This window comes from Phocoena phocoena, chromosome 1 (assembly GCF_963924675.1).
Source record: "Phocoena phocoena chromosome 1, mPhoPho1.1, whole genome shotgun sequence".
Taxonomy (NCBI): domain Eukaryota; kingdom Metazoa; phylum Chordata; class Mammalia; order Artiodactyla; family Phocoenidae; genus Phocoena; species Phocoena phocoena.
Window position 1 is genome coordinate 13,977,948 of NC_089219.1, and position 17,392 is coordinate 13,995,339.

At 54.3% G+C, this 17,392-nt stretch overlaps 1 protein-coding gene across 1 annotated transcript; it reads left to right on the forward strand.

Moving 5' to 3' along the window:
• Positions 1 to 9,650: 9,650 nt before the first annotated feature.
• KLHDC7A (kelch domain containing 7A) lies at positions 9,651 to 12,035 on the forward strand. Its single transcript, XM_065897294.1, has one exon. The coding sequence runs from the start codon at positions 9,651 to 9,653 to the stop codon at positions 12,033 to 12,035; it is 2,385 nt and encodes a 794-aa protein (XP_065753366.1).
• The last annotated feature ends 5,357 nt before the right edge of the window (positions 12,036 to 17,392 follow it).

The following is a 17,392-nucleotide window of genomic DNA, read 5'->3' on the forward strand; positions in this document are numbered from 1 at the left end:
CCGGCAGGGGGTGTGAGGAGAGGAGGCTGCCCACGGCTTCTTCGCTGCCTCAACCTGGAAGCCACTCGGATCACTTCTGCTTGCTCTTTCTAGGCCATAACTCCATCAAATGCCCCCACCACTGCAGAGGGGGCTAGGAAATGTAGTTTTCCTGTGTGCTCAGGAAGGGGAAACTGAACCGGGATTTGGTTGAACACATAGCCTAGTCTCCATGTATGGAAGAGGATTAAAAGACAGAGAATGTGGGGTTCCTAGCCCAGTGGCTGACACATAGTAGGTGCTCAATGAAGCTGCCACTCATTCTCCATTTACTCCTGCATCCCCAGAACCAGCCCGGAATCTGGCCCCTAGCAGAGGTCGTGCGGATGCCCTGCACGGCTCCCCCTGCCCCAGCCCCTGGCCCCAGGCTACCCTGGCTGCTCTTCCCACAGCCTCCCCTCCCTCCTCTGGCCCTCTGCGGCTTGGCTGGGGCCGCTCTGTCCCCCTTCTGCATCTGGACAGCTGTCTCTTTTCAGAGCGTTGATTTGCAATTGTCCAGAGCAGCGCTAATGGGCCAGTAAGGCCCCTGGCTGCGCTGAGTTAGCTCCATTTAGAGGCTCAGGGCTGTGAAACGCAAACCTGCCCTGCCTCTCTAGGGCCAGACCAGCTCTCTAGTCCCTGGGAGACACAAGAGTCAGAGCCAGACTCAGGGCTGCAGCAGCTGCTCTCCTAGCAAGGGCTACCTTGGCTCTCTTCCACAGCCCCTTCTGCTGGCTTAGAGGAAGAACTGGGAGCCACAGTCACGCTCCCTGGGACCCGACTCTCCACTGGTGATGGGCAGCAGAGAGTCTCAGCTTCTCCCCCTCCTGGTGGCCTCTTGAAAAGTGCACAAGATGCAGGGGTCTGGGCTTCCCTGGTGGCCCAGTGGTTGAGAATCTGCCTGCCAGTGCAGGGGACACAGGTTCGAGCCCTGGTCTGGGAAGATCCCACATGCCGTGGAGCAACTAGGCCCGTGAGCCACAATTACTGAGCCTGTGCATCTGGAGCCCGTGCTCCATAACAAGAGAGGCCGCGACAGTGAGAGGCCCGCGCACCGCAATGAAAAGTGGCCCCTGCTTGCCACAACTAGAGAAAGCCCTCGCACAGAAACGAAGACCCAACACAGCCATAAATAAATAAATTTTTAAAAACATCCTAAGTAGAAACTTATAAAAAAAAAGATGCAGGGGCCCAAAGAGAGGGTGGTCCTCGATACACCACAAGGCAACTCATCCAATCACCATGACAACTTATATAAAAGCAGGTTTTATTGGCCCCATTTTACAAGTGAAGAAATTGAGCGTCAGAGGTCACAAAGCAGTGTTTTCTAAACTGATCTGGCCAGAAAACCATTTTTCTTCTAAAGGCAAAGCACATACTTCAAAACGTGCCACCCTAGGCTGGCCTATTTTTTTACCCCCAAAGCCAGTTTGACAGATCCTTCCAAAAGCTTAGCATGTATTCGCCTAGCTCAGGGGTTCTTAACTAGGACTCCAAGAGTCTGGAGACTTCCAGAATTTGCATGTGGAATATTATGTGTATGTGCACTTTTCCAGCAAGGGTCTATAACTTCCAGTAGGTCCTCAGGGGGGCCTGGGCCCCAGAATGGGTCAAGAACCGCTGCCTTGGTTTGAGCTCCTATAGAGAAGGCCCAGTTTTGATCTGGGGTTTTGCAAAAGTGAACAGAAGAGCAGAGATGTGGGAAAAAGCGCCAGGAAGGGGAGAAGTGGCCTGTGCGACAACAGGGACAAGGGGACAGTAAACAGATGAGCTTGGCTGGAGCAGAATGGGTGTTTGGAAACAGTGACAAATGATGTCGGGGCGTCGAAGGGACCTTGGAGAACAGGCTGAGGCATTTAGATTTGAGAGGGGAGGCCACGGGGAGCCATAGGAACTCTTGGAGCCGGCAAGTGGCAACTCGGAACGTGGGTTGCGGAAGAAGCAGGAGAGAGCAGAGGGGAGAGATGAGCGACCAGGATGGGGCTACGTGGACAGCCAGCTCCAGGGAACGTGCTGCCCCTGGAAGGGCACTCAGGGCTGGTGACTGTCTGGAATATTGCAGAAGGAGGAGACGCGAGCAATGACATGAGGGAGACACAGCCTGGCTTCAGATCTAAAGGCGCCTGGTTTGAATCTCAGGGCTGCCATTTCCTAGCTGTGTGCTTTTAGGCAAATAACTTAACTTCTCAGGGTTTCTTCCTTGCAAGACAGGGATAACCATGCCTCCTTGGTGGGGTTGTGAAAATTCGCTTTAATGAGAAGCTACCTCTGAAGCACTTAGCCCAGGACAAGGCGCACAACCAGCCTTTGACAATGATGGGTTCCAGTATGATCCGTCAATTCATTTTATATACACTTATCAACCCCTGCTGTACACCTGCACCAGGTGCCCTCCTAGCCATCCTACTGTGTTTTCTGACAATAACCCCATAGAGGGATGACATCATGCCTGTTTGAGAGATGGGAAAACAAAGGCACAGGGATTTTCAGTCAGAATCAGTAGTGATGTATATTAAGGTTGTTGTGGGAGCTCAGACGTCAAGGGGTCAGTGACGAAGGTGTCACCTCTCTCTGACTCAGGGCAAGAGAAGACACATGCTCTCGATGATCTGCACGGCCGTACAGTTGACTGGTTCTTGGGATTATGGGCGTCTTTATAGTGCTTCGCATAGGGATCCGGTTAGCGGGAGGATTCTGATTTTCTGAGGCTGGGGTAGGGCCTGAGATCCTGCATGCTGACAGGGGTTTCTAGAGAATGGCTTTGGGGTAAAACTGACTTGACCTTGAGCAAGAAACTAAGCCTCAGATTCCTCATCTGTGGAATGGGTCTTAACTCCCCTCTAGGTCTGTGTGAAGATTAAAGAAGATGGTGCCTGCAGCCTTGGCAGAGCACAGAGCCTGACACAGGGCGGGTACCCAGGAAATATCGCTTACGATTATCATTATTACTAGTATCACCCTTGGCTCTGAGCCCTCCGTGAAAGCTCTGTCTGTGTGCAAGCACGGCTTATGCCACATACGCAAACCTCGCACTGCTCCCTTTGGCTCATTTCATCCCACCCCAGGAGTAAAAATCAGGATGCAATCTGCCATTTCAAACAGCATCCATGGATCGTTTCACATTCAATTTCCCATCAAGTTCACAGGTACGTATCACATACCATTATTCCATTTCCTAATGGTCTGTGCAGAGGAAATTGTAAGTAGGACATTTCTTCATGCCCTTGGCATTCCCAGCTCTTTGAAATCCCCTTTCCAGGCCAGACCCCTTTTCTGGCTGCTGCAGCATGCTTTGTCTTCTCCAAAATCCTGGCCTCACTCACCACTGGCCTCTGCTCCTCCCAGAACGTCAAGGAACTACACGTCTGTCCCCTTGGAGAGCAATGTTGGTCCTACCTTGGGCTCCTGTGGAGGCGAACTTTGGCAGCAGGTAGCAGGTGGGCTGGGTGGATGCAGGGTTCAGAGTCAGAGAGGACAATGGTTTCAGCCCCACCTGCATACCACTCACAAGCTGCAGGGCCCTGGGCGAGATCACCATGACTCCTGGGAGCCTCAGTGCCCTCATCTATAAAATGGGGATGACAATGCCATCTGCACTGGGTGGTACAGTGAGAAGTGCCCGGTCAAGGGCTATGCCCATAACAACCGTGACAGTTATTTGTTCAGGTCACGTGAATGGAAAACTTGACTGGATGCCCAGGAAGGGGTGAGCATAGCACTCGGGACTCAGCAAGTGGCATTCACTGTGGCACGTCCGCCAGGGTCCCTGTTTGGCCTTACCTTTGCAGGCTCAGAATCCCAGCTAAGGTGGCATCCTCGGTCCAGGAACTCTTGTGCCAGCATCACCCTAGACGGAGCAGAACAGGAGCCTGGGGGTTGGGGCGGAGCCAGTGGCGTGGGGGAATATTCGGCACGTTACCTCCTGGTGAAGCGTGGTCCTGCCCTAGCTGAGTGGTGCAGCAGTGGAGGAGCCTGTGATACCAAGCATTGACTTCTAGTTCGTAAATGGTGGGGAGGACAGAGGGGATGCTGGGGGAACGGCGGCCAGGCTGGTGGGCTTGGGGCGGTGGCTATTCACCAACCAGAATGGAAATAGGTCAACATTTAACAACCGGTGTGGATGCAGCCGTGCACATCAGCTGGGGCTGCAGCCCAGGGACGCTGAGGGTAAAAAAGCCCAACATATGTTAAGGAGAGTTTCTCGAGGAAAGGCCTCTGGGTGAGTGTAGAGAACCACCATACCACCATCAAATACTGAGTACCCTTCCGACAAGTGGCAACTTATCCTTGACCTAATCCTCCACCCCTAGACCCAGTCCGATGCCCCGTGTTCTAGTCCCAGCTGGACAGACAGCTAGGACTTAGTCTCCCCATCAGACAGGATCCATTTATTGATGACACTTCTGGATTTAAAAGTCCATGGTCTCCCTCAAGTGTGTATGTGTGCATGCGTGCGAGCACACATACATGTACATTCATACACACGCATGTGCGTGCGCATCTGTGTACATGCATGTACACATGTGTACGTGTGTGCACACATGCGCGTGTGTGTGCATGTCTGTGTATAAGGCCACACAACTCCCTGACTCCCTCTCTGACGTCTCCACCCACTCTCTGCACACACACCTCTCCTCCCAAAGTGCCCGCGCCCAGCTCTTCACCACCTCGGACCCTCCACTCAGGCCCTCACTTGCTGTACCCACCTGGAGTCCATCTCCACCTTGGAACACAGCAGACCGGAGGAGGCACCGGCATGATGGAATGCAGAGCTCATCTCTGGAAGATGCGTCTGTTTATTTGCATGGCTCGCCGCATATGTCTCTGTTTTATCCACCCCCTGAGCCAGCCGAAGAGTTCTCCATTGATCCTGCCCGCAGGGAGAGGCCAGATTGGCCGCAGGCACCATATCCACAGAAGCCCAATATAGACTTCCAATTATCTTTTAATTTTGCTCCTGTCTTCATTTGTTCATTTCACTTTTTCCAAATGGCTTGGAGGAAACAAAGCTGTAATTTATGGACTTTGAAGTCAGCTGGCAGCAGCCTCCAGCTCGTATGCCGGTGGGATTAGACTTCAGGGTAGAGCCCAAACTCACTCCCAACCATCCTGCGGGGGAGCCAGCAGCCTCTTAGAGACCCCAAAGTCCCTAGTCTCTCACTTCTGGTCTTCTGACTCCCTGTAGTAACTATATCTTCTTGATATAGAACTTGGGCATCTGGGGCCCGCTGAGCTGACTGTGAGCTCCGAAGGCTAGCTAGTTCCTAGAGATGGCAAATGACTCACCTAGGAGTACACCTCTCATATGCAAATGAGCCAGTCCAAATCCTTCCCCCTGCCACCACCTCCTTTATAGGCTCTCACAAGGCTCTTATACCTCAGGGCCAGTGGGCCCCTACCCTAATCACTCCAGGACCAGAAGCGAGACAAATAAAAACAGCCCCAGGGTCCCCTGAAATTATTCAAGCTAGCCACTTCTAAGCCTACCCTACATTGCCCATCCTTTACCTTCCCTTCCCATGAAAAACATAGTAAAGTCAATGCCTCCCACTTCCCCTCCTTCCTCTGCCTCCTGGTGACCCTGGTGCGTCCTCATGTGGCCCCGTATAGCACAGGGTAGGGGCTCCCCTAGGGAACTGTAACAAGCTACCTTTCCAAGAGCAGTCATCTCCTGATCTGTTGGCCTCATCACACCTGAATAATAATAAAGCCTACATTTTATAACTATCTCAGGTGGCCGTGGTCACTGGGGACCAGAATGGAGGGCAGACAGCAGGAAGCTTCCTTTAATGAAGGTCCCCTCTGCGCTCAGCTGTTTCACAGGTGTTACTTCCACCCTCCAACAAAGGAAGTGCTAAGCCAGGATTCATATCAGTGTCACCTGACCCTCCACCCTCATACGCACAGCCTGCACCCAGTCCCAAGATCCAGTCTGGAGGTCTCATGCATTGTCACAGCTCTCACGTCCCCCTGTATTCCTCACCCCTTGCTATTTCCCTCTTCTTGGCCCTCCCCGTTCTGCCTACCAAGTACCCTCTCCACTCTCGTGTCCTGGCCTGGCACAGGGACTCCTGCTTCCCTCTCCCCCAGACACCCCCACCTACGGGCATCATCACACTTCACCACCTTCTTGCTAACATCTTCTTCCCCCAGAGTCAGCAGTCCCCATGGGTTCAGGCTCCATGGGTGTCTCTTAACCTAGGTCACTGCACAGGGCCTGGTACGTGGTAAACATCTGGAAAATAACTGTCCTATCAATCAATCAATCAATCAGTCTGTCTATGCCCCCTCTTCCTTTGATCAATATTCAATGCTAAACACCTCTTTCTGGAATCCTCTCCTGACCTCTCTTCCGATGCCCCTCGTTCCAGCCTCCCTGGCCATCGAATAGTCTGGTTGTACTTTGTCAATAAGCACCTGTTGACAAGTCACCTTTTTAATTTTTCCTTTGTGATACACTGTGACTTGATCGTATCTCAGGCATAGGCACCATCTTCCAGATCTGGATGTAAGTCCTTCCCCAGGGCTGGGGCTGGGTCTTCTGCTCCCAGTGGCCCTTTCACTTTCTCCTAGCCACCCAGGGGCCTGGTTTGGCCACATCCAATACCCAGGGGCACAGTTCCAAATGGAAAGAGTGATTGTCTGACTCAAAGCCTTTAAGCTGTAGCTATAGGGAGGGTGCTTCAGGATACATGGAGCCTTTCTTGGGTGGGAAGCAGCCCCTGAAAGGGGCTGAGACACTGCTCCCTTGGTGGCATCTGAGAGGACAATGCCAGGTCACAGCACTCAGGAGGGCATGCCACAAGTCTCCCTCTCTGAGGGTATGGGAGGCCCAAAGCTGCCCTTACTGCTGAAATGGTAGCTTGGCCCCTGGGAGGGGGGTGGTCCACATCAGTCCCCAAAGCCCTGATTTCACCACTGGACAAATCATTTTTATTCCCCTTTATAGCTCATCCTCTCCTTCCCAGAGGAAGATAAATGGGCCTTGCAGTTAGAGACACCTGGTTATAAATCAAGACTCTGCCACTGACAACCTCCGATGACATTGGTGCATCCCTCTAAGCCTCGGTTTCCTCACCTGTAAAATGAGGGCGATGACAATACCCACCTTCCTGGATGACTGAGAAGGTGAGATTATTTCACTCATACAAAGTACCCAGGATCCATTCCCCTTTCCCTGTCACTCTCCTGGATGGTCTAGGGGGCAACTGCTCACCCACCACCCAGGGGTGAAGAGGAATTCTTAGCAGACAAGTAAAAACACTGACTTACTTTCCATTCCTCTACCCACTGGAATCTCCTGAGATGATTATTAAAAATGAGGATTTCCTGGAAGCCATCCCAAACCTACTGAATCATAAAATCTGGGGGCAGAGCTTGGAAATCTGCACGTCTAACGATAGTTGTAAATTACTATTGTGACCGTGATGGAAAGCGAGAAAACCCTGCTGCGGGTCACCAGCAAGACAGGCAGAGAACGCCTGACTACCGGGGCAGTGTTAGCTGTTGGGTGAATTCAAGTCTGTAAAATTCAGGAGTCTGGAAACAAAAGATAGAAATCCCCATTTACAGGCAAATTCACATAACATTGGAGCTGCCATAAAGTGGGGATGACAACTGTATCCCTCCCAAACGGGACAGTGAACAGTAGATGAGATGCATCCTGAGTGTCCACCCCCATCCTCCCTGCGGAAAGGCACAAATATGTTGGCTTTTGTCCCAATTTGCCTCCGGCCCCAGAGTTGAACTTACTTGGAGACTTAGAGTCCAGCAGAGCAGTGTGTACTTTGAGCCGCAGCCCGTGTGATGAAAGCTAAAAGAGGCGCATAGAAGAACAACAGAACAAGAAGGAAACGATGATGCCGGAAGGAGGGAGGCACCAGGAAGGAGGCACAGGAGGCAGCCTTTGACCTGACTCAGATGGCTGGAGGAATGTGGACCAGCAAAGATGGGGGAAAAGCCTGAGCCCCAGCCCAGAGCCAGGTAGGCACAGCAGCGATCAGGGGATGATTTTGGAAGGTAAACTAAGGCTGGAGCGTAGAGGGTTGTGAAAAGCGTCATAAGGAATCAGGATTTTCTCCTCAAGTCAAGGTTTCAGAGACATATTCCTCTGAAAACTCTGTATTTCAGAGTGGGTTGGTTTTGTTTTTTGTTTTTTGTTTTTTTTTTGCAGTATGTGGGCCTCTCACCGCCACGGCCTCTCCCGTTGCGGAGCACAGGCTCCGGACGCGCAGGCTCAGCGGCCGTGGCTCACGGGCCCAGCCGCTCCGCGGCATGTGGGATCTTCCCGGACCGGGGCACGAACCCGTGTCCCCTGCATCGGCAGGCGGACTCTCAACCACAGCGCCACCAGGGAAGCCCTCAGAGTGGTTTTTATTCTCATATTTAAAAGTTAAATGCCAACATTTAGAAATTGAGAGTGATGGCATCACCACCTAGACTCTAAGTGACTCTGAAAAGGTGGGACCAGGGGGTGCTGGGACCGCCCACCTGGCACCATCAGCCCCCATAGGTAGCATGAGGCTGAAACCCCTGCCCTGGCATTTGGGGACCGCAAAAAGACCTCAGTCTGGGGAGGGGCAGAATTACACCTGCGCTTCCAAAGGTCCAACTGATGACAATTAATGTGAGTCATCAGCCTTACGGCCTTTACACACATTAACCCATTTTGTTCTCACCACAACCTTATGAGATGCTGTTACCCCCATTTTTCAGATGAAGAAACTGAGGCACAGAGAGGTGAAATCACTTGCCTAGCAGAGCAAGGCAAGAGCTGTAGCAGAGCTGTGTGGCCTAGATCCGAAACCCACAGCTCCGGTGAGATGAGCGGCGGGTGAGTCTCCCTTGGCCTCTCACCATATGAGGTTGTCTGGTTCAGAGGGTGAGGTTGTGGCCCATGTCTGTCCCCGATCTAGGTACTAATGCCATGTGTTTTCCCCAACTCCTCACAGGAAGGCCGGTTTTCCTAGTCAACTTATCAGGCAGGGAAGGAGGGCAGAGTCACGCAGGAGCCAGTTCGGGTGGTTTGGCCGCAGTCCCCAGCTCAGCCTCACCTGCTGATGACTGCGGACCCCACCCCCCACCGTGGGGAGCAACCAACCTCAACAGGAAGAAAACAGACCCGGGAGGTTCTCCTGCCATGCCTGCCGTGACTCCACCTGCCCCACAAGTCACCACACCCAACCCTCCCAGCCCAGTGGATTTGCAAAAGAGAAAACAAAACACACACACAAATAATCACCAACCCCGTGCCTTTCCTGGCATCCGGTGACTGTTAGGTCAAGAGGTCCCTCCCTCTCCGTGTACCCGCTGGACACTCCTAACCCTCTCCAGCTGCTGCCGGCTCGGGCGGATTATCACAAGCTCGGCCCCCGGCAGGTGCCTCCCACTCCCAGGGAAAGCAGCGAAGGATCCAAGGAGGCCAGCAGCCGAGATCTGCCAGCCCTGAGCCCCACCGGCCACCCTCTGCCAGCTCAAAGTCACCTTTGCCACAACTCCTCCGCTGGGCAGCCGGTCCGAGCCAGCCCAAGGCCCCCATCCCTCTCAGCTCGGCAGGAACCAGGAACCACTCCCTACTGGGCAATCATTAATCGGATTCTTGACATTCCTCTGCCCCAGGTCGGCTTGGGAACATGCTCCCCAGAGGAGAGGGAGCAGAGGCCCAGGGCTGCCATCTGGACATGCAGCTGGTGGGCAAGGTGGTGCTGTCTGCCGCTGCCCTGCTCCTGGCGACCGCAGCCTACAGGCTGTACAAGCCAAGGCCTGCCCAGGCCCCCCTGGGGGGTGGGAACGCCAAGGCTGAGGCCAAGGACGAGGCAGAGGGCTCCAGGCAGCCTGCCATCCAGGAGGCTGTTTCCGGGGCGCCACAGTGGGGCCTGAGACGCCGGAGGGGAAGCAAGGGGGCCGGAGTATCGCTGGGCTGCAGCTGGGAGAATCCGGAGGGTCCCAGAGTCCTGGCGACAGGAGCACCTCCTGCAGACTCAGAAGCCCAAGCGACTGGGAAACCCGAGAGGAAATGTGCTGGTGAGGAACCGGGTGGGCAGTGCACGGACTCTGGCCTGGCACCTCCTCGGGGCAGTGGCCAGGAAGCCGGAACAGCTGCTGGCGGTAAGCTGTCCCGTCGCCCCCATTGGTACAGTGAACCCCAAAGCTCCCTAACTGGCCTCGCTGCAGCGGCCGGCAGCGGTGTGAGTGGTGAGCTTGCCCCATGGCGGGACAGCAGATCCCAGGAGCAGCTGGGGGCCGGGGAGCAGGAATCCCCCAACCGGTGTGGGGCGGCCCACATAGAAGGCGAGAGTGACATGAACAAGAGCTGGGTCTTTACCCGTGTGACAGGGGTCCACAGGGAAGAGGCTGGGGCCCTCCGGGCTGCCTCGGACATGGGCCTGGCCCTGCGTCAGCAGGAGGGAGCCACCGAGGCCTCCTATACCTTCTTGTCTGTGGCCCGGGTTCGAGTGGAGGAGAATTTCATACCGGAGAAGATGGAGGGGACGAGGCCCAGGGTGAAGCGCAAGGTGTACGACTACTGTGTTGAATCCACCTGTCAGGCCACCTCCAGGGCCAGGCTGGCCCCCAGAACAGCAGCCCTGGCGGAGGCTCCACCCCCTGTGTCAGGGCCAGGCCCCCTGGGAGTGGGGGCAGCCTCGGGAGGCCAGGCCGATGACAGAGTAGGTGGAGTGGGGACAGCCGCCACTCCCGAGCCTGTGCTGTCACCCTCCGCACAAGGCTTCAGCAGGAAGCAGAGCCTCCTTCAGATCGTGGAGAACCCGGAGCTTCAGCTGCAGCTCGAAGGCTTTGGGGACCCTGCGCCATCATGCCCAGACCAGAGCGCCCTGCCCACCAGCCCCATATCCCAGGATTCTCTTGGGTCCAGCTCAGCTGGAAGCAGCGGGAAGCCCCACCTGCACTTTGTGGCTGGGGCCAATTTCTTTCACCTCCCGCTCAGCCCTGGATCAGCCCCAGATGCCCACCTGGATCTGGGCAATTGTTATGAGGTGCTGGCCTTTGCCAAGAAGCAGAGCCTGGAGGCCCTGAAGGAAGCCGCCTACAAGGTGATGAGTGACAACTACCTCCAGGTCCTGCGTAGCCCAGACATCTACGGGTGCCTGAGTGGGGCAGAGCGGGAGCTGATCCTCCAGAGACGGCTCCGGGGCCGCAAGCACCTGGTGGTGGCCGACATGTGCCCCCAGGAAGACTCCAGCCGCCTCTGCTGCTATGATGACGAGCGGGATGTCTGGCACCCGCTGGCCCGTGTGCCCCCTGAGGCTGTGTCCCGGGGCTGTGCCGTCTGTAGCCTCTTCAATTATCTCTTCATCGTGTCCGGTTGCCAGGGGTCTGGGCACCAGCCCTCCAACCGTGTCTTCTGCTACAACCCGCTGACGGGCATCTGGAGTGAGGTGTGCCCTCTGAACCAGGCCCGCCCTCACTGCCAGCTGGTGGCCCTGGATGGACACCTGTACGCCATCGGGGGTGAGTGTCTGAACACGGTGGAATGCTACGACCCTCGCCTGGACCGCTGGACCTTTTCCCCGCCGCTCCCCAGCGACACCTTTGCCCTGGCGCACACAGCCGCGGCATGTGCCGGAGAGATCTTCGTCACTGGCGGCTCCCTGCAGTACCTGCTGCTCCGATTCTCCACCCTGGAGCAGCGCTGGCGGGCCGGCCCCACTGGGGGCGGCAAGGACCGCACAGCCCAGATGGTGGCGGTCAAAGGCTTTCTCTATCGCTTTGACCTCAACCGCAGCCTGGGCATCAGCGTGTACCGCTGCAGCGCCAGCACCCGCCTCTGGTACGAGTGCGCCACACATCGGACCCCTTACCCGGACACCTTCCAGTGTGCCGTGGTGGACGACCTCATCTACTGTGTGGGGCGCCAGCGCACCCTCCGCTTCCTGGCCGACTACGTCTCACCCAGGTTTGTGCCCGAGGAGCTACAGAACTTCCCCTCCCCGCAGGGCACCCTCCTGCCCACCGTCCTGATCTTGCCCGGCCCTGATGTGCCCCAGACCAGCGTCTAGTGGCCCCTCTGCTGGGCCCCTTCTGCAAAACTAGAGGCAAAAACATCCCCTACCCATCCTCCATGGACCATTTCTGGGAGATCAGGCGGCCTGGGAATCTGGCCAGCAGGAGGTGAATTCCAGTCCTTTCTCCTCCACTGGCTGGACTTCTTAGCTGCATCTTTGCCCCCATTGGGCTACAGAAGCCCAGTGTGGAAATGGAACTCGGGACTGGTGCTCTGAGGCCCAGGATGCCCACGTCCGCAGGGATGGCCATCACCTTGCTTGAGCTCTGAATGGGGGGCAGGTACCAGGACCCCAGCCAAGTTCAGGGGCACAGCCTTATCCCAGTCCTGGTTCTGAGGGCCAGTTGACCCCCAATGACCCCTCAAGCTGACCCTGCTGGATCTGGGCTAGACCTCCATAAGCCGCCAGGGCCTCTTCCTAAATATTGGCCACTGAGCCCCAACCTCCAAGATTCCCAGAAGCACCTGGGACACACAGGTGGGGAAAATGAAGGGAGGCGGCTCCAGCAGGACCAGGAAGGAGCCCAGGAGAGCCCCAGGGGGCCCGGCCAGAGGGAGAGATGGTTGGAGAAGCAGAACAGCTGAAGTTGGAACAGCCCACGGAGCTCTTGTCTGCAGAATAAATCGACCGAAGCCCACTTTAATTTTTCTCATTACCTGGAATTCTAGTATACTGGAAGGAGGAGAAGCCTCCATTTTCAGCATCCGTTTGTAAAGGCACGTCTTCTTGCAGGGTTTACTGAGAATACAATTGCTTCTGAAGGCGAGGAAAAAATGTGATCCGAGGGCCATTGTCTTCTGGGCTCGCTGTTATATGACCACTGCACTCTCTCCCCAGATCTCAGAACCCTTCACAATACAGCTCCCCAAGCAACCCAGCCCTCGCCTTGGAGCTGGGGGGACAGCCACCACCAGTCAGCCCTTCCAGGTGGTGAGAGGTGACGGCATCCTTTGCCCTCCCTGTGACTTGTGGTCACCTGGTCTCATCAGACAGGAGAGGACCAGGGAGGGGCAGGTCCATGATGGAGCTGGGGAACTAGAAGGTTCTAGTGGTGCATTGGGAGACTGGGATCTCCTTTCATATCAGGTTTGGTAAATTCTCAAAGGGAAGAAACTCTCCAACCTCAGGAAGTTACCTTTCTTCCCAGAGGGAGGGGAGAGAGACTGGTCCAATCTATTACTGCAGCCCTGTTCCATCTCCAAAGGAGACACATATACAGAAAAGCGAGCAGCGATGCCCTTGGTCCCAGCTAGAAGCCAGGAAGCTGGGACCACTTCTAAAGTGACAAGCTGCATGAGGAAAGCAGCAGAGAAGGGCGGTGCACCAGGGCAGGTCCCACAGGTGGGGGGACAGGAATGCTCAGACTTCAGCATCCCTATCTTAAAAATGGGAAGCACCACCCATGTCCTCCTCTGCCTGGGGGATAAAGGTGAGCACCTGGAGAAAGTTCTTCCCAGTTCTGCGGGGTCCTGGCAGGGTCTTGTGTTCACTGCAGCTGTTGGGGCTGATCTGGGGTGGGAGATCTTTTTAGAAGATGCAGAATTGGAACAAAGAATGAGAGGAGGTTGGTACAGAGGCGAAGCCTTTTCTTGGACCGCACAAGGCTACCTTCCCTATTCTAGGATTTGGGAGGCGAAGCTGCTTAGTTTATTTCTAAGTTGGAAGGTGGGGGATGAAAGATTGCTGGGACTATGGCTGGAGCCTGCGGAGGGTGACCTCCTCCCCAAACCCCTCCGCCACAAAGGCCACGCTCAAGTTCAGAGTCAACACTCAGGCATGAACCTCCAAGGGACCCAGGGGAATTGGAGATGTGATGCCAGGTGGGGAGAAGGGTCTGCTCAGAAGGAGAACCCCATCTGGGAGCTGGGGCAGGTAGAGCCAGATCCAGCCCCAGGGGCAGGTCTCCGGTAAGGAGCCCGGCAAGGGACAAGACCTCAGCCAAGCTGGGTAGGGTGTGGGGAAGGGCTCCAAGCCAAGGGTGAGCTAGGGATCACTCTGGAAAACTTCCAGAAGCCCATTGCATACATATGGCAGGGACTAGGGAGATGGATCAAGGGATAAGGCAACAGAGCTTGTTCTAGATGGTGGATGTGGTCTTCATGATGAGAGGGAGAGCTGAGACTTGAGCCTGGGTTCAGGTACGCCACACATCTTGTCTGCCTCCTATGGTCCCATGGCAGACATCACTAAGCCATCACCATGTCTTTTCTTGTTGAGCTCTTTCAATGGCCTCAGAACTCTTTCAGCATGGAGCCCCAGGCAGTCATTACTGATAGATTAGAGCTGTGCATTTCTTATTCCTGGCCTGGGTCTCCAGAGCTGGGTTTAGGGATGAGAGTGGTCAGGGCTGTCCTGTTAGGGCAAGGTTCAGGGGGCCTGCAAAAACCACCTGGGGCCGTGATGGTCAGGGCTCATTTACAGACTGTTTAAGCCAGGCGCTGTTCCGGGTGTTGGAGATACAATACATCCCTGCCCTAATAGACCTCACATTCTAGCTGTAGAAAACAGGCAATTTTAGAAAACAAATACATAAACAAACAAATAGAACCCATGCTGCATACAGGCCATAGAGAAAGAGAAGGCAGGCAAGTGAGATCGTGTGATCAGGCTCCCTGATAAGAAGAAGCTGGGCAGAGCCCTGAGTGGAAATCTGGAAGATGCAAAGACCAAGACTGGCTCAGGGCCTGGGAGGGCTGTCTCTGCCTCCTGAATGACTTTGCCACGCCAGCGGAGGAGGGCAGGAGTGCCTCCCAGGCACTCCATCCTGTTGTGTGAGGAGGGCAGGAGCCCAGCTATTTGCTTTAGCCTTTCCTGTGAGGGAAAAAAATCTCATTACACCAACATTTATGAAAGAGGGTCTTTAGATAGAGGTAAGCTACATTCCCAAGAGAGAAGCAGAGTTTGCACCTTTAAGGGTGAGAGTCAAAATAACACACAGACGTCACACCTGAGTGTGTGGCTGGGTGTCAGTGAGCCCATATGACTCCATGAAATCAGAGTCTAGGATTTCCACTTGACCTTTTTAATAACCTTGTCTCTTGCCCTCTAGCCCTCAGCCGCAGAGTGACCTGTGTGTCACTGGGCTTCTCCATGGGTCATCTATTCCTGCTTTCCCAGTAAGAGTTCTTTCTTCTTTAGGAAAAAAAAAAAAAACAAGTTTGTGTTGCTTTGCACCTTAGGCCAACCATGCCATTATAGAACAAAAATTGGAAAATAGAGAAAAGTATAAAAAATCTCCCCAGTTTCGCCACCCAAAGACAGACGCCCCCCGCCCCCGCCACTGTGGTGTAGGTCCCTCCGGTCTGCTTTTCTTGTGCATGATTTTTGTTTGGCTTGATTTTTGCCTAGATGTGATTGTGTTGAGTATACAATTCAGTTGCTTCCCTTTTTTACTTAGCTTTATAGAATAGGCGTTTTCCCGTGTTATTACAAACCCTCGGTAAACGTCATTTCCATAGATGCAGAATATTCCATCCAGTGGACCTGCCATGGTTTATTTAAACATTCCCCCCTCCTTCAGGCCTGTAGATGTTTTTTTTTTTGTTTTTTTTTTTCTGTTGGTTTCTTTTTCTATCATAAATAAAACGTCTTTTGTTTTCGCGTTCCTCTCTGTCTGAGGCCTCCATCAATGTTTACAAGAGAAGCTCAGCCTCGGTTCTGTCTGGAAGAGCCAGGCTGTTGAAACAACCATAGAAACCACAGCAGTTGCCTGGGGTGGGGACCTGGCCCTGCTTTTACTGTAGGGCACAGAGCTGCCCTTGGAAATGACCAGCAAGAAAGACAAGGCCGGAGGCCCTCCCGTCCTATGGGATTCCTGGAGCCAGGATGTAATATAAGCACCCCCGCTCTGCACACACCAGGAACTGAGCTACATGCTTCCTACACCTCCCCTCATTTATCCTCACAACAAGCCCATTTTACAGGTGAGAAAACTGAGGCTCGGTGAGTTCAAGGAAACTTGCCTCCATGGCAAAGTCCAAAAGACCCTCAATTTCCTTAAAAGCATCCTTAAACCTGGCCTGCCCACTCTCAGCACCTTGCTATTTCCATTCCCCTACCATGAGGTGCAGAGCCAAGGACTTGGCCTCAGCTGTCTCGTGGGCCGCCCCTAATCCCTGTCTGTCCCCCACCAATCAATTATGCTCTATCCTTGAATTTGGAACTCAAAAGAAATTGTCTTAAGCTCTCTGATCCTCCATATCTGCAACTGTAAAGTGGCTTTGCCACTGCCAGCCTCACGAGAATGTTATAAGAACTAACGAGAGAATATGTGTAAAGCACCCGGCTGCTCCAGTGGTGCTGGAGTGGCTGCTCCCAAAGTCGGTCTCAGAAGAAGCATCGTCTTCTGCAGGGAGGGTGCTCTGAGCCACCTCGGGGGGAGGGGCCTCTCCTACTCCCACTCCCCTTTCTCAGTGTCCTGGCCCCTGAGGAAGGAGGTTGTCTGGCATTTAAGCCCAAGAGGCCCCATCTTGTGTAACAAGGTGTAGGGACTGGGGGAGGATGCTCAAATCATGCATATTTTAGACCATCCAGGCTTTGAGACAAGCCTGTACAATCCTCTACCAGGGTGAGTGACTGGTTGGTATGAGTTTCCCAAGCTCAAAGCATTAAGCATTTCCCCAGGTCATCCGACAGCAGTGAAGAGCTTCAGAGGCTGCCCGGGAGTCCCTGGAAACCCTGAGAAGGTGCAAGGTGGAGGGGGCTCCTTTCTCTTGCAGATGGGGGTTAAGAACCCCTCAGAGCACCTGGGAGGCCCATGCGCTGTGTCTAGGTGCCCGGCACTTCCCACCTTGGTCATTCTTACCTGGAAGGGCCCTGTGGCCCCAGGGTCACCCTCAGAGTCCCCTGAAGCTGCAGCTGCAGCCAGAAGGAACCCCCTAGGCAGATGGGAGACTGCGGTGGAGGAAGGGGGATGAAACACAAAGGGAGGAGGTGCCTTCAGAGAGCGGAGATGAGAAGAGAGGCAGCTGGGGAGCCAGAAGAAAGGATAGCCTGAAGGCGAGTCTCTACAAACAGCTGAGACTCAGGCTTTTTGAAAAGTGGGATGTGGGTCAAAATAAAACAAAATGAAAAAGCGATCAAGTCTCTGCCATGTTTTTGTGTGCAGGGAGGAGGGGGAGACACGGATCTTACACCAGTAATAATAACGACCTCATTCCCCACACCCGGCTCTGTGCAAACACTTAACCATCATTCCCTCATCCAATCCTTCCTGAGACATCTCTGCCTGAAAGCGATTCTCATCATGATACGGGGGAGGAAATGGAGGCAAGACGCTTCACGAAAATTAAAAGTTACTACTTAATATCTATTCTAACAGCTACCTTATCATTATTAAAAAACTCGAAGAG

Bases quoted from the DNA above. Each gene is read 5' to 3' on its own strand.
- KLHDC7A (XM_065897294.1), top strand. From the start codon at position 9,651: ATGCTCCCCAGAGGAGAGGGAGCAGAGGCCCAGGGCTGCCATCTGGAC.